This window comes from Lagopus muta, chromosome 6 (assembly GCF_023343835.1).
Source record: "Lagopus muta isolate bLagMut1 chromosome 6, bLagMut1 primary, whole genome shotgun sequence".
Lineage (NCBI taxonomy): Eukaryota > Metazoa > Chordata > Aves > Galliformes > Phasianidae > Lagopus > Lagopus muta.
Window position 1 is genome coordinate 45,465,511 of NC_064438.1, and position 18,012 is coordinate 45,483,522.

The 18,012-nt window shown below is 37.4% G+C and overlaps 1 protein-coding gene across 1 annotated transcript; it reads right to left on the minus strand.

The window, feature by feature from the left end:
• Positions 1 to 1,310: 1,310 nt before the first annotated feature.
• Positions 1,311 to 12,082, minus strand: LOC125694882 (serpin A3-4-like). Its single transcript, XM_048948704.1, has 4 exons — positions 11,680 to 12,082; positions 6,223 to 6,493; positions 2,610 to 2,760; positions 1,311 to 1,592 (listed from the first exon to the last, which is right to left on the minus strand). The coding sequence occupies exons 1-4, from the start codon at positions 12,065 to 12,067 to the stop codon at positions 1,404 to 1,406; spliced, it is 999 nt and encodes a 332-aa protein (XP_048804661.1). The 5' UTR covers positions 12,068 to 12,082; the 3' UTR covers positions 1,311 to 1,403.
• Between the last annotated feature and the right edge of the window lie 5,930 nt (positions 12,083 to 18,012).

The window sequence follows — 18,012 nt, forward strand, 5'->3', positions numbered from 1 at the left end:
GTCATATTTATTCACTGTTTTTCTTCTATTGTAGTACATTTTTCTGTGTAGTTCAAGACAGTACAAAGACTGTTGTTAATGCTTAACACCCATTAACACACAAACCCATTTTAGTCAATAATTTACCCCTCCTGCAACCAGAAATCAGATATATATCATGAACATGGGCACAGAAATAAAACACTGATAGATGTTCTGAAAGAAGAAGTAAAAGTAGACAGAAAAGGAAAAATAAATAAGCATGTACATTATGAATGTGACTTTCGGTACTGTATATCCTAATAGAGAAAACATAACCTATAATATTGCTGCTATACTAACCATGAAGCAGATGAGAAATGGAGTACCAATATCATGTTACTGGATAGTCTGGGAACAGAAGGGTTCATGTCAGAAGACATGGTATAAGTCACCAATGGGGTATAAGGTGCTACCAGTAGGGTGCTCTATCCTACAAACAATACTGCAGTGGTGCTTACTACCATGGGTGATCTCACAGGGCCAGTTGGTATCTCAATGGGCACTGGCACCTTGTGGAGATGGCTAGTGTTTCCTCTAGAAGCTGATTTTGGTTCAGGCAGGGGCTGGAAGAAATTCTGTGGCTGCTGTAGGCCATGTATCTGGTTCACAAATGTTTGCTCCAGGGAGTTGAACTGCAGAGATCTAATCTACATCTTCCTTTCTTAGACCCAATTCTGACATATTTACCCTGGAACGAGTATGGCTTGGGAAGCCTTACAGAAACAGTGGACAGACATATGCAAGGGAAAGACATGTCTTTCTTATAATCTCTTTGTAGCAGCCAGCTACCACAACAGCCAAGATGCAAGGAAGTAACAGAGTCACTGGAAAATGGCACTGTTCAAGGTAGTAAGCACTATGGACGTTAAAAGCTATCCTAGACTTGGTAGGAAAATGGGCACAAGTAGCCAAGTGCCATAACTTACACCCATTTGTCAATCAATGCCAAAAAAAAAAAAAAAAAAAAAAGAAAAAGAAAAAAGAAAAAAAAAAGTGAGAAGGCAGCCACAACTATGAGGGAAGAAGCAGGGTTGCACAATTTTCTCCACCCACATGCTCCTCATCTTCCCTGTTTGAAAATCCATCTGTGCTGTCACTGTCACACAGGCCTATTCTGTTCCAGATTTAATGATAATTTTACCTGGATGCAACCTTTGTCTTTAACAAAAAAAAAAAAAAAAAAAAGGTCCAAACAAATATGCAACTATGACAATTTAAATTGATGAGGTGTCACATCTACAAAAAAAAAAAAAAAAAAAAAAAAAAAGGAGTGAATAATACAGTTTAAGGGGTGGAGAGCCCTCTGTAGCCATGCCAAGTGCATCAGGTGAAACACTGGATTTAATGGTGGTGATAACTGCATACCTATTGTGTATATTAGCTTATTCTTTTTCCAGAGGATTCACAATTTTTCCCATGAACAGTATGTTGTCCCTTAAAGTTATGACCAATAAGAAGGGTCTGTTCATTTTAATGACAACTGGAACGGACATAGGCACTATTTCCATGCCTGTGGCAGCTGCTGCTTCAGTGCCAGTCTCATCCACCTTTACCACAGCCTGATGAATAGCCTGTGAACAAACAGATATGTTACAAGTCAAAATGGTACAAAACCAGTTATCTTAAGAGGAACTGATCCAGAAGTGTCTGGAGAAGTTATTAATAAGAAATTATCAGTCTAATGCACAAAAAGAGCAGTCTCAGGGAAGAAAAATCAGCAGACTACATGAACTGTGGCTTTCTTCATCTTAGAGAACGCATATCTGTTGAAGAGGCATATTCCTGCTCATAAAAACAGCATTTTTCCATTTTTAAAATTTTGTTTAGTTTTTGTATTTCATGTTGCCACTTGTGCAAATCTACAAAGCTAGCGTAAATTTGAAAAGAGAGCAAAATCACATTGAATTTTTTGACAAGTTTGTACAGTTGAAGAACTAACATACAGATAAGCACAACAAGTAGCATCCTGACATTATTTTTTTTTCATCTTCCTTAAAATCTTGTGACAATTAGGGCCAAACAAGGAGTTCTATAAATAGAAGGACAGAGCAGAGAAACTTGCAAGTTCTAGTATAGTAGCAAAATTTTGAGGTTCAGAGACTCTAATTCACTAACTTTCACCTGCAATTCCACCTAGTTGTTTTGCTTATATTTGGCAATGAATTTGCACTGCAGGGTAGCCCTGATCATCGACTTTTATGTATCTTGACGCATGACTTATCCATAGATTTTGCCTGGGCCTGACACTAAGAAGTTAGACATGCATAGAAGCAGCAAAGTAATGACTGCAACAATAGTGTGCAAAAGGACACTTAAGTGTGGAGAGACAATGATTTTGTAATGTCTGTTTTATAATGTGTCCCCACATTGATAAAAAGTGCCTCCCAGATTTGAAACTTGAAACCTACTCCAATACAATTCTGCTGACAGCCCAAGTAATATGGGTGAAATACTCTGTGTGTCAACTGCTGCCTTTTCAGGTAAAATGAATCTTCCTCATGTTAGTATTACACCATGAATATTCAAAAACACTGTAATGTGAACATCAATAACCATAGGAACAGAAAAGAAAAAACAATATCACTTACCTGGGAAATTCTGTGCTGGGGTTGTCCGGTGACACCAGATAGGTCAGCCTTATCAGTGAATAGATCCATTATGCCCATTTTGTATAAAATATTTTTTAGGTTGTATCTCCCAAGAAGAGTGAATTTTGGAAGATACAAATTTACTGAGTTGCTGAAAAAGAAGCGCAAGAATAAAATTAAACTTTCAGGCATGATATCACAGTAGAAGGCAGAGTAATTTTGCTTCTCTCTGAAGATATTTTGTTGGCAGGGTCACTCTACATGGGGGATCATGGAATCATGGAATGATTTTAATTCCAACTCCTCTGCCATCTGCAGGGACACCTCCCATCACATCAAGTTGCCCAAAGCCCAGTCCAATCCGGCCTTAGATGCTTCCAGCTATTGGGAACCCACAGCTTTTCTGGGCAGCCTGTGCCAGTGCCTCATCTCCCTCAGTGAAGAATTTCCTCTTAATATCTAAATCTGCCTCTTTTAATTTAAAACCATTAACCACTCTCCTACCACTGCTCTCTCTGATTAAGAGTCCATCTCCAGCTCTCCTTTAGGCCATCTGCAGGTACTGGAAGGCTGTAATGAGGTCTCCCTAGAGCCTTCTCTTCTGCAAGCTAAACAAGCCCAGCATTCTCATACCGTCATCACAAGAGGTGCTCCAGACCTCTGAACAAATGTGTGTCCCTCCTCTGGACCCTCTCCAACAGGTCCTTGTCCTTCTTATGCTTCAGAACCAGAGCTGAATACAGTAGTCCACTGCAGGTGGAGGCTGACAAGACTGAAGTACAGGCATACAATTGCCTCACTCTTCCTGCTGCCATCCCCCTTTTGATGCAGCCCAGGATGTGGTTGTCCTTCTCTGGGCTGCAAGCACACACTGCTGGCTCACGCTGAGCTTCTCAGCACCCTATACTGCTATATTCTCCTTGGGGCTGCTCTCAATCCACTCATCTCTCAGCCTTTATTCATGCTTGCAATGGCCCCAGTCCAGGTGTGGGACCTTGCACTTGGCCTTGATGAACTTATTCATCAAGGGAATAAGAGAGATACAGTATATTAGATCAGAGAGAGGGAAAGAATGTTTATAACAAGCAGCAATGATGGTTCAGAAGGTAGGGTCTCTAGTCTGCAATGAGCTAATACTGCAGTAAAGACGAGCCTCCTAAGCTTTTCATTTGTCAAAAGTTAACCATATATTGCATACTTCAGGAAAGATCTCACACACACTCCATCACTGAGGATACAGAGGATATGCCTTATGAAAAAGATTCTTTCAGGTGTCTCAAATATCGCTATTTAAAAAAAAAAAAATGCTGTGCCACTAAGTTTATCATAGAAATTAAGAATAAAAAAAGATAACAAGATATACTGAGGTTGCAGGGCAACGTGTAGCTGACAAAGTAACAAAAAAGTACACAGACATCAAGTACTTACTCAGAAAGATAATTGTATGTCATCTGATGCCCAATTTATTCATTTTTATTCTACTTTATTCTTTTTTTTTTTTTTTTTTTTTTTAAGTGACTACTTTAATCTTTCAATAAATTAATTACAGCTCCATTCCATTCCATCCCATTTCTTCCTTGTTCTTTCAAGCAGCATGTTCAGTCAGAAGTCATTCTGATGATGCTGATTTGTCTATACGGTTTTCTGGTCATAAACCAGGTTCAGGTTTATAGGGCAAGGAAGTGTGGAGCACTTAGTGAAACTAGCCAAAACACGAGCCATGCAATGGACAAGTGGAAAGGGAAAGGCTTGTGCTTTCACCATAGCACATTCCACAGATTGAATGCAAAGTCTGGCTGGTAATCAAAAATGAGAGTCCTAGTGGATTGAAAATGGCTTTATGATCTCCTACTTAATTTCTAATGGTACTGATTACTGACTCAAAGGAGAGGCAACTATAATTGCATCATCTTTCTATTACTTACAGACGCTCATTCACAAGCCCCTACTTGTTTTCAACACTCAGGAAAGGGAAAGCATATAGCAACAATGTGACTGGGCAAGAAGCACTGGGATACATTTTCCAGAAGAGGCAAGAATGTTTTCTCCACAGTTCAACCATTAAATTGTTCTCAGATGTCTGTAGTCAGCTGCACCTATACTTTGGCACTATCTCCCATTCTGCAGCCAACACTAATGAACAGTACTACAAATTGGGTCAGTATCAGCTTGCAGATATAAAAACAGAGACAAAAATAGCTTTTCCCAAACTCTTACATCATTCCATATCTCATAACAAAGACGTTTATTGATGCATCCCAGAAGCTCTAAATGACAGCAGTTACATTGAGAACTACAGGCAAAAAGGGGAGGAGTTGAAGTTATTGGTTTGCAAGAGAGAGTTGGCATGAGGAAAGATGGAGAGTTGTGTAGAACAAGCTCATGATAGGGATGCATTTCTAATATTAAAAGTGCTATATCTCCCATCCACAGCTTTAAAGTAAGTTATTTCATGTGGGGGAAGAAGGGAAATGAAACAAAAAATGTGTGTTCTATTTAGTATCTCTCATAGTGATTTTAAAGGTAACTTGCACTTCTTTGGCAAAAATGCTTCATAAGTAACTTGATTCAGTTTCTGATTTGTGCTATAGTGAAAATGACCAATCACGTAACTGCTCCCAGAAGTTTAAAAATTGTAAAGCTGCACTGAAAAATATGCGTTTTATTTCTGACAATTTTTTAAATGAAAAATGTTTGATTTTTTTTTCCTGAAAAGTTTTGTCAGTGAATTAGAGTAAAAAAGCGTGAAACTGTTTTAGATATTAAGGTTCTCTTTTGTCTTGAAAACTGATAATTCAAAACAGTGTTCAAACGTGGATGTGTGAAGATCTCTTATGTGATGTATTCATAAATTTGAAGAATACAAGGGCTTCATCCTGCAAACATGTTTTGCCCATGCTTGTGCACATATTTTTCCCCATCAAAGACTACTACTACGTATAACAGTAATGGATACAGAAGTCTAAGATGTGCTGTTTTAAAGCAAATGAACTTTGTCTTTTAGTCTCAATGTAACCTTGAAGCAAGCGTGCCTTAATATAATATTGCCTTTCTAAGTCTTCAGAGAGCCTGAATTCAATGGCTCTGCAACATATTAGATGATCTATACACTTATCACTGAACTTTGTCCTCACAATTGTCACATGAACATTGCTATTTCAACATTAAATGTGTAATTACTGATAAAAGTACGAAGAGAAAGGAAGAGCCAAGAAAAATAAAAAAGTCTTAAGGAAAGTAATACGAATTTAGATGTAAATAGAAAAGAGAAACAGAAAGCCAAAAAACAAGAAGAAAACAAAACAAAACAAAACAAACAAACAAACAAATGATTAGAAGTATTAAGGCAGAAAACTGGGACCTACAGAAGTTGACCTCAGGAAACAGAATGTGAGAGTAGCAAAAGTCCTGTAGCAGTGAAAGCTTTCAGTTCATGCAGTATGAATGTGAAAACACAGGAGTATCAGAAAGTCAAATTTCAGATTTGGTCAAAGGAAATTTTTGAATAGATTAAAATAGAATTTAAAATAGTATCCCGATTCTTTATCAGAACTCAGCAGATTAAAATGTATCTCCTTTCTTACCATCTGAACCAAGAACTGTAGAATTTTACCTTTTTGAGACTAATGTTCTCCATCTTGCCATACGTTCACAAGACAGTTTTTTTTCCAGCTTCCTCATTCTTCCTTGATCAGGCAGAACAAAAAATGCTGAAGCACCTCCTTTGTAATCCATTTGCACCACAGTGGAAGACAGTTGTTCATCGTAGCCATGTTTGAACGCACCAATTCCAAACATCATTGGGACTTCAACAGCCTTGTTCCCATCCACAAAGAATCTTTCCTTTTTAGTGTATTGTGGATTGAAAGGTTTTTCCCATTCAGCTTCAAATACAAGAGTTAGAGTTGTAGGATACTATGAGACACAGGATATAGGAATGACAGGATACAGTTGCAGAGGCATAAACTGCTATATCTGGATAAGATTCAAAGATAAGTCAGTTTGCAATAAGCACTTGTACTTACTGAATACTCAGAATAATTCAATAACAACACAGTATGTAGACTGTGATGTACAAAATCCCCTCTTTTTACAGCCAGACAGAATAAATTTAACTGTGTTATCAAGTGTGTGATTTTCTCTATGAAGATAGTTTTACAGTGCCTACAAATCCCCCATATAATGCAATTTTAAATGGGAACTCGGAAAAAGATTATCTTCTTTCCTTATTTTCACACCTAAGGAACTTATGAAGGGGTAAATTCTCTAAAGAAATGAAGAGATTCAGATTAGTTGAAGAGAGAAGAGTTTTACATGCCACTTTTTCTGATGGTCAATAAAGTCATGAAGAATTAAATTCTATCATACTACTAGGTTAAAAAATAAAACAAAATAACATAAACCATTCATACTGTCATACTCAAAAATTCATATTTTCAAGAGCTCTTCACTTAGTTGTGGTGAAACACACCGCCCACACTGAATCCTCTCTAGATACAAATTTATAAATCAAATTCCAACTATCTGTCTCATCCATTTTGGAGACTGAGCTGGAAAAGTCTGGAAAATAGTTTTGGATTTGTTTGTTTTGTTTGCTTGTTTGTTTTTAAAGAAAGAAGTGTTGCTCTGCAGTAAATTTTACCTTGAAGAGGAAAAATCATTTTTGGTTCAGTGAATAAAGAGAAATAAAATAAAATAAAATAAAATAAAATAAAATAAAATAAAATAAAATAAAATAAAATAAAATAAAATAAAATATAAAATAAGTAAGCTCCACAAGAAAACAAACAAACAAAAATGAAACAAGATTACATTTGAATTCTGACTTCTTTTTAAACAATGATTTCTAGGCAGCTTGGTACAAATTAACTGATCATCTACTATTTCCACCATTTGTGGAACAGATATTAACAACACACGTACTATTCTGAGGCAGTGATATGAGGTTTCATGTCTTGAGCTATGAAAATATAAATCAACAACAGTTTCAATAACACTTTCATGTTTCTTAATTAATAGTGACCACAGTAACACAGTTTTGATGTCACAGACTGATTTTCTGTAAACCTTCATTAAAAAACTGGGGACCTCTATCATCAGACATACAACAGACAGGACTTCTGTTTTGACGTGGTTTAAAGAAAAACAAAACAAAACAAAACCAAAATGAATCAAAGAAATGTGACACAGGTCAAATTTCATGTGGCGTTCCGCTTAGGGAGAACACTGATTTCAAAAAGGGCTTTACTTGATTTAAAGGGCTTTACTTGATTTTAAAGGGCTTTACTCAGGATTTTAAGCTTTAAAACAGAGGAAAAAAAGAAAGTCCTATATGGCAGAACATCTATTGTAATGGTCTCCTCTTTCTTAGGAGGCTGCCATGAAGGGATGGCACCTCTGTCAATTGTTTTACAAGTTCAAGTCAAAAAAAGAATAATGAAGCATGATATTTTCTGGTGATCATCCCAGTGAGGCAATAATAAGGGACTGGTGCACTATGGTGGAACTTCATGCCCACTGTTGGAGAGCCAGGAAAACATAGCCAGAATTTTGTCCTTGGGGAAGGACTTCTAAAAACTAAGCTACACCAAAAAAGGGGGGAGATAAGTTACCACTGCTGTGCACAAAAAGTTGCAATGTATAGAGAATGGAAAAGACTTTAGAAGTATGTTCATAATATGAAGTTTCTCAGGGATTTTTCCTTATTGTGTATTGAGCTTTCCCTCCTAGTCATATGAGGCTCTACTTCTTTGCACATCCTTACATGATATTTCTACCGGATAAATTATCTGAAGTATTTTCCTCATTTGGTTTTCAGAATTTGATGAAATGAGTAAGAGAGAGAGGGTTTGAAACAATTAGAATATTTCAGTTGGAAGGGTCCTACAAAGATCATCAAGTCCAACTGCCTGACCTCTTCAGGGCTAATCAAAAATTAAAATATATTAATACAGGAATTGTACAAATGCCTCTTTAACTCTGGCAGGCACAGAACATCAACCACCTTGCTATGAAGCTTGTGCTTCCTAAGGTGTTTGACCATTCCTATGAGAAATAATTTTTTCCTCATATCTGGTGTGAACCTTCACTGGTGAAATTTTGTGCCATCCACTCACTTTCTATCATGATTTAACAGGAAGCAGAGCCTGGCACCTCCATTTCCCATGCTTAGGGCACTACAGGCCACCTCTCAGCCTCCTTTTCACCAGACTGGATAGCTCAAGTGTTTTCATCCTGTTCATGAAAGACATGTCTTCCAGCCCTTTTATTATCCTTGTTACCCTTTTCTGGGCACTTTCAAGGGCCTTAAGTTCCTTTTCACAGTGTGTAGCCCAGAGCTGCACCAGGGGTGAGACTGCACCAATGCTAAATATAGTGGGACAACCACCTTTTTCTGGACAGCTGACTGTGCTGTGTTTAAAAGACCTCAAAATATAGTTTGTTCCCTTGGCTGTTCATGCTGAACTGCTCTTACCATCATTCCCTCACTGCCCGGTTGGTCTCCTTCTGCTCATTTCCGAGTCTGTATCAGTGTTCTGTAACTGTGTTCAGTACTACTCCATCCCAGGTGCAGTACTTGGCATCTCCCTTTGTTGACCTTCATGTCATTAATGATTGCCCAATATTCCAAATTCTCTAGATCCCTCAACAAGGCCTCTCATCTCTCCAGAAACTCCACAGCACCTCCCAGTGTAAATATCATCAGCAAAACTGCTGAGGTTGCATTCCACTCCTGCATCCAGATCATCAATAAAAATGTTGAACAGAACATACTCTAGGATTGAGTTCTGGGAAACATCACTAATGACAGCCAGCCAGATGTAGCCCTTTACACTTCAACACTTGGAGTTTAACTGTTGAGCCAGATCATCACATAACATAGCATGAATCTTTCTACCTCACAGCTAGACAGTGTCTCCAGAATATGAGGGACAGTATAAAAGGCCTTACTGAATTCCAGGAAGATTACACCTACTGCCTTCCTTTCCCTCTAAGTGAGTGTATTCATTGTGGAAGGATATCAAACTACTAAGGCAGGACTTAGTCACCCCTGGTGACTACTAGGTTTGATAATAGTTTTATTCTTTAAATGCCTTTCAATAATTGCCAGGATAATATCCTTAATTTTCCAGGGACTGAGGTTAGACTGAAAGATCTGACATTTCCTGAATCTTCTCTCATGCTCTTTGTAGACAGATATAACATTGGCAAGGTTTCAATCAGCAAGATTCTCCTCAGATAACCAAGATTTTCAGTAAATTGTTGAGAATCCACCTATAACATTCTCTACCTCTTTCGGTATTATTTCAGTACTCTGAAATTAATGTTAGGCCCCATGGATCTCACTGGATCCTCCAATCTGAATTTCTGCCCTGCTTGCTTGATTTGCAATGCAATGAGATTGCCTGCCTGCTCCCGTGGTTTTAAAAGGTGTTTCTTAAAAAGGATCAGCTCTCATAACCAACTCAAAGCTCCTAAAGCTGGCTGAGTAGTTGAAAGTTTGTTCTCTTAAAATCCAGGTTGGCAACCTTTTCCTTATACCAGAAATTTTGAACTCAACTATTTTATAATAACAGCCTCCCATCATCACATCTCCCACAAGACAATTTCTATTCTCAAACAACAGGTCTAGGAGGACGTCTTTTCTAGTTTGCTTAGTAAGTACTTGTGGCACGAAGAAGGAAGTTATCTTCAATATGTTTTAGGAATTTTCCAGCCTGTGCAGCTGTATGGTATCTTTGGTTTATGCCTGGGAAGTTGAAATCTCCCATAACGGTGAGAGCAACCACGCCCAAGATTTCCCCTAACTGCCTACAGAATAATTCATCCATGATATCTTCCTGGGTCACTGCTGGTAGTAGATATCCACAATGAAATCTGCTTTGCTATTGCTCCCCCTAAACCCTCACCCAGAGGCTCTCTACTACATCACCCTTAACAGCTGTTGTAGGCGACAAACAGCAATGGCTATACAGTCTAATCTCTCCCTTACGTACAGTGAAACACTTCCACGTTACCTGCCCTGCCTGTCCCTCCTGAACAGCTGATAACCCTCCATTCCAGTACTCCACTCAAGGGATTCAATTCACCAAGTTTCACTAATACCATTGCTATCATAGCTCTGGAAAAAGATCAAAGGTTCCAGTTCTTCCCATTTGTTCCTCATACTGTGTGTGCTAGTATAAAGATATTTCAGATATGCTCCTAACAACAACTGTTACTAAACCACTTATTGATCCTTACAAACTTGCTTCTCTTCTTCTTGTTAGATCAGTAATCAAAAAAAAGCTTTGGGAAGATCTGTAGGCTGTAGCTAAGCAGACTGCATAAGTTAATTAAGCAAGCTTATTGTCAATAGGCTTATATTTTATACGGGGATGGGGTGGGGGAAGTCCATTTCTTCACAGCAAAAGTTTAATATCTGTGAATCAAAAAACAAAGCAGAAGTTTGAAGACCTATGCCTTTAGACACATTAGGATGCTAATGACACTATTATTGAAGTTAGTAAAAAATAACATCAGTGTGAAACTAAAACTGTTTTTATATGTCTAGCTTCAGGTATGAAACTATACACAGTAACAGCAGAACTGCTGATTAAATGCATGAATTTTCTTTTAGATTAGAAGCTAAGATTTGCTTTAACAGTATTCTTTGAATTTAATTCTAAAGTTGTTAAACCAAATAATAACAACAAAAAACAACCAACTGAATTGGAGATAAAATTAATTCCTAGTTATCAAAGCATGAAAGAAAGTGCATATATATCAAAAAAATTTATGGGAGTACATATTTTAGTACACAGAGGTGCCTTCCTGAAAGTATATTTTGATTACTGTTTACCAGAAAAGAAATGTATATATTCAAACATAAAAGGAAAACTTGTCTTAAATTTTCCTAGGACTTATCAACAGCATCAAGCTGGTAGCTTTGTTCATAATTGAGTGAATACCAAAAGGAACACACATTATGATTCCTTATGAGAAATTATATTGAAAGAAAAAAAAAAAGTCCAGGACTGATCTGAAGAAATAATGTATGAAATCAGAGAATTAGATATGCATATCTTACCTTTAAAATAAATATAACTAATGAGAAGAAGTTCAGTAAGTGGATCAAGGTTATTTATGAGGTCCTTGATTTTCCCATTGGTTCTTTCTGCTACATAACCATTGATCTTCGTCTGGGCTTGATCAGACCTCTTGAAGTTCATAGGATAAATTTCACCTTCATAGAATTCTCTGAGGTTATTCAAAAATCTTTGTTGTGGTTTCAGTCGATCAAGTACAAACAGGACATTTCCCATATTAAGCTGTAAGCCCTCATTCTTTCTGTTTACCATTTGTATGAGTTGACGATAACCTTCATGGATTTCATTTTCAGAAATCTCACGTGGATTAAAGTGAAGGACCCTAAGAATCTGTGCCAAAGTATCAGACCTGGCACCAAGAGTCAGCATTGCAAAGGCAGTAGAGATGCTCAAAGGAGAGAAGAAAATATTTCCACTGTTTTCATGAGAAGAAATCTCTTTGTAGAAACAACAAGCAAACTGACAAACACGGATCCCTACAGCCCGCTGTGGCATGTTTCGGTTTTCTTTTCCTCTTTGATTTTGGTTTCTTACAACTTGGTGATAAGGCTCATAGGGATAAATGTTGGAATGAATCCCAACAACTAAAAGGCAGAGGAACAATAACAGCTTCATGTTTCTATAAATCTGTAAAAGAAGAAAATAAAAATGAAATCTGTCTTACAAATTTTTTTACCTCATGCTTTTCAATAAATCTGTCACTGTACAGATCTGGCTTGGTACCAGTTACTCCAAGCCATTTTAATTCAAATGATATCAGCTTTCTATTTCAAGGAAGTAGGTTTTGGAAAATTACTCAATCCACTGAAGAAGTTATGAAACAATGAAAATTAAAATCAAAGCAAAGCAATATGAAAGGCACCCTCATTAAGGTTAGGCTACTTTTCCTTTGGAACGGTTTTATTTCCAGCATTCTATTTTTAATGTGATTTTAAGTGTTAAAAGTCCTTTAAGTCATAAGCACAGGTCTCCAGAACAGAGGATAAGGGAGCTGTCAGTGCTGGTTAATTACAGTTAGCATGATGAAAAATTCAAAGTAAAGGAAACACGTAGTATTCCTCCATTGTGACAATTAATGTTACACGTAATTTTAAATGGGCTGTGGGTAAACATATAAGCAGACACCAGAGAGAAAGTAAATGAGTTAGTTAATGAGGAAGCGATGAGCATTTTCTGTGATTCCTTAAAGCTTGACTAATTAAGCACTATTTAAAAAAAAAAAACTGCCACACATCTTTAAGCAATTACAGATTTATCAAGACCATGGAAATACAGTGTTGTTCATTAAAAAAGGAAGTGTGCCTACAGCATGCAAAGGTTTAGATAAATGACCAAACCAAATCACCTAAAAATCAGAAACAAACAAAAATTAGAGAAACAGGAGAACAATTTGAAAACAATCTTGACTTTACAATCAAAAATACAGTGAAAGGTGACTTCAGCACAGAAGGATGCAATGGCAAAAAGCAAAGATGAATGAGTGAACTCCAGAGGAATAATACTAAAACATATCCATAGAATAAGAAAGCCTTTTTCAAAGTAGTGCATAAAAACCATCCATTCACTTCTGCATACTATGAAGTTCAGAAACAAATCTTAATGGCACTGCACAAGGTTCAATGACTTTTTTTGAGAGAAGAAAGTAAAGACATGGAACGAAACTGGAAATCAAAAGCATCTTCCTGTGGCATATTACTACTTTACCTACAAAATCATTAATAAAATAAAGAACTCCCCAGAGAAAAATACAAAGAATTCCGAGGGTGAAACATAAGTGTCTCATTTGGAAAGAGAAATAGTACTTAGGCTTTCATATCTTATAAAATCATGATGCCCTGTTGAATTTTTATCCAACCATGATCTTTCATTTGTGTTCTCCACATTCTCATATACCTTGTTTCTCCAAAATTCGGTGAACTTAGAATGTTGATCTCCACTAGAGTGTATGTTACATTCTTTGAATACTCTGGTTACAGCAATGGTACTATTGCTAGGAAGGACAAGAACCCCATGCCAAAACACTTTTGGTCATCATTCACTTTTATGCCTAGAACACATTTAGAACAGTACTTTTTGATTTGTTAGTGACTTGCTCTACTGTCACTCATACTCCTTTAACTCTATCTTTAGTACTTTTTTTCTGAATTCTCTAGAAACTTTAGAGAGCAAAACATAAATCTCTACTTTTATATTATTTCATGCACATCATTTGTTATTTATCACCTTTTTGCTTCATTGAACTCTAAAACTTTTCAATGTGCAGTCTTTTTAAAGAGGGAAATGCTATACAAATGAGCTCTCATAGAGGACTAATCTTACATATTTAAAAATAAAGTAATACAACAATACAAAAAGTTTAAATTGCAGTCTGATTGAGAACAATATAATTTCTCAATTGATTAATCAGAAATTGTTGTAATATTTGACAGTTCTTCCACAGCAAAAAGATGCATGACTTACAGTACAGTCAAAAGGGTCTCCTGTAGTGTTCACCAGGTCTGCACAGGTCCTTGCTCAGTTGTTTATGCTGCTGAACACAGTGCAGGGTATCCTCTAGCAAAGGTTAAGATCATCTAAGGGCTATGACTCACACATTATAATTTTAGAGATTAGGCAGAGCAAACAATGTTGAAACTAGTTTTACTGGACACCTAACTTTGCTGAATATATGTCTCACATGTGACATTTTATTATTCATGAATATGTGATTGCTCTGGTTAGATTCAAAACTGTTCTCATCAAACTGAACTTACTGATATTTCTTATCACAACACATTTCAACCGCCAAAAATCTGGTTTTTTTTCTATAATCAAGAGAATCAACAGAAATACTTACAGTTAAAGGTCTTGAGCATCATTTCCAATTACTATAGCATTGCTGCCACAAGGACTAGACTTAATGCCCTGGAATAATCCATCTTTCTGTGAATTAGCCTGATTGTTGGTATCCTGCAAATCCATGTCGGGGCATGATTCTCCCCAGACAAACTCAGTGATGGTTCTAAAAGATGCAGAGCTTAAAACACTGTTTTGCTACTTCTGCAAATGCAGCCATAGGTGTATCTGACTATCCACTCCCACATGAAGAAAACACTGGCAGCATGACCTGCTATGGCAACTCCAGGCCACTCACACAGCTGTGTGCCCAAACACAAAGAATGTGGCCGGGATGCTATTATACATAGGTGATCCCAGGTACAAGTATGGCCTGGGGACAGGGGGCGGAAGCCTAAGAACGTGGGTGTTAAATAGAACAAGTCTTTAGACCAGCTTACTATCTTGGTATCTGGTTTGCAGGTAGCAGGCCCCTCTGATCATGTGCCAAAATCATCTGTGTTAGATCAGTCAGCCCAGCACCCTGAGCTCAGCCCTATTCACTACAGTGAACCACTGTCATTGCTGTGGCAAGTTGGTGGGAGCAGTGACAGCAGTGTTGAACAGGGAACATCTGTAGATCATGTAGTGTAACCTCTTGCTCAAAGCAGGACCAGCTGTAGCAGTTTGCTCAGGACTGTCTTAACTATGATAAAGACAGCACAATCTCTCTGAGCAACCTTTTTCAGAGTTTGACCAGGTTTTCTCACAAATTTAGGTGGAATTTATTTTATCTTAATTTGTGCTCAATGCCCCTTGTCCTGTCACTGAGAAGAGGGTAGTGTTTTCTTTGCTCCTCCCATCACAAATCAAGTATTTATTAGATGGCCTTTTCTTCTCTGAGCTTAACAATTCCAGCACTCTCAGTTTCACCATATACGTCAGATCACTTTTCTTACCCACTACTAGAGCAATACCAGTGTACTCATTTTCTTGTACTGGAGCCCAGCACTAGATACAGCACTCCAGATGTGTGTTCCATGAATGAGTAGAAGGAAAGCATCATCCACTTTGACCCACTAGTAATAATCTCCCTCATGAAGCCAAGTCAAGATACTCTTGACCTTCTTTGTGAAAAGTGCTCATTGGTGGCTCATGCTCAGCTTGGTGTCTGCCAGAAACACCAAACCCTCAAACGCAGTATCTCATGTCTCCCTTTCAAGAATTGGGATAATGTTTGTTCTCTATTTCCCTTTTAAATGCAAGCATTTTAGGAGAGGGAAGAACTTTACACAAAAATAGGTGGAGTTCTGATCTCAGTGTTCCATCTCCAAGCACCATTGAAATACTAACCACAACAATAGCTCTGTAATATTTTCTGGCAGGCAAAAATGCAAACAGTGAAAGTTGTTGATGATTACAACCTATCAAGCAACTCAGCAGATTGCAAAAAAAAAAAAAGAAAAAAAGAAAAAAGAAAAAACCCACCTCTTAAGCATATTGCTTATGAAGTCAATCTTGAGAAATAAAATGCTTCGTGGTTGTATGCTGGACTCTCAAATAGTGTGTTCTTTAGGCATAACATTCACTTGAAAGAGTATTTGGGATATCATTTTTACTGTTCCTTGTGTAAGAGCCAGGAATCTCACTTAGAACTAACTTTTAATAATGGGCTACAGCTTTCATAGTGTATGAAAGGTGATTTCTGATGAAGAAAGGAAGGAAGCCTAATTAAATACAGACGCCATGCTAATAACAAGGTGATGGATGAATGACTAAGCTAGATTTGCACACACCTACACCACACCTCAGGACACTTGTAAGGAGAAAGCCTGGCAGTGAACAGGGAAAAGTCTGCCCTACAATTGGAAAGAAGACAGAGAAAATTGATGCCGGATCAATGTACATGAAAAATGTGAATCTCTTGCTACTAGCATAAAAGAAAATCCAAACACTTTTCATGTTTTTCTAGAATGAAGCCATCAGAGTCCTTCATGTGAAAAGAGGGGTAGCAGTTTCTGACTCAATCGTACAATGCACATGATGAAAAACTTCAACTATAAACAATTAGTTAAATTGTAATTATAAGTAGAATATTGATTTATAAAGAATTCAGCCATTTTGTGTAATTTTGAAAACTGGATATTCCAGAGTAACATGGAATATTTTGAAGATACAATGTTAATAGTGAGAGAGGAGATTCCCTCAACTATACTAGGAGCTTTTCAAAAAGTTCTCAAACAAACTGGCACTGAATTGCTCATACGTGATTAAGTTCCAGATGGCAGTACTTAGTATATCTGTTTTGAACAAAGATAGTAAAATCAAGGGGCTTATTTATCCGGAGTTCCTCTCTACAGTACCCAGTAACCACTGGTAGGAAGAATAGGGAATTCTACTCCATAAACAAGGCCACAAAGCCTCTTTAACTTTGCTAAACCGCAGATACCAGGTGTGTACATACATTCAAAGGGATGGAAAAATGTCTTAATTTGTTGTCCATTGAAACTAAAGGACTTTTTCATAATGATAATTAAAAAGGGAGGCAACAGGGACTGGAAAACAAGTTTATCTTACGTTGTACTTTTCTGGAGCTGCCAGGACTTTCTTCTGAAGATTTAACAGGGAAAAGTGTACAGCCTATAAAATGAGGATGCTTATACCTAATTTAGAATACCTGGTCCTTTGTAATAACAAAATATTGCCTTTTAAAAGTGTTTCAGAGCTTGTAGGATTTGTAAAAAACAATTGCCCAGTAGGTAGAGCACTACATAAGATTTACAGAAACAGAAATCACTTCAAGACACCCCTGTTTAGTTATGGGTTTTTAGCAATCCTTTTAAACCCAGTATTCCCTCCCAATAAATCTATTCTACTACACAGCAACAAAAGGAAGAAACAAAACAAAACCAACCACCAAAGACCAAAATCTTCTCGTTACTTTACTCTCTTCTTGTCAACATGTTACCATTACTTTAATTATCACTGGAAATGCGTGGATGTAGGTAAAGGTATGTAACTATCTTACAGCACAGGTTTTTGTTTATTTATGTCAACATCCTCAAATTCTGTCAGTTTTTCTTCAGGAAATGAGAGAAGTGACTGTGGTTTGGTAGCTCTTCTCTCTCCTGCCCAGCCTTCCATTTCTTTCTCTGGAAAGGAAGCAGGGAAGTATCCTACCCATCCTCTCTTGACATGCCTTGTGCTGCTGAGGATTCAACTGTTCTAACTCAACAGAGCCATACCATACTCCTGAGTCTTCTCTACCCTTTTGGCTATTCTTGCTTTCCTAGCCACAAATAAGAGCTCCAGGAAAGTAAACAGAAAGAGTAAGGAACATCCTCAGTACGATACCTCTCCAGAGGACAAATCACACTTCTTTCCACATAATCCTAGCCTCAAATTTGGTGTCCTGACAACTCCCTATTCTTGTGCTCCTTCAAATCACTCACCCAGCCCTCCAAGTATCAACACTGTTCCAACCACCACCTCTTCCACTG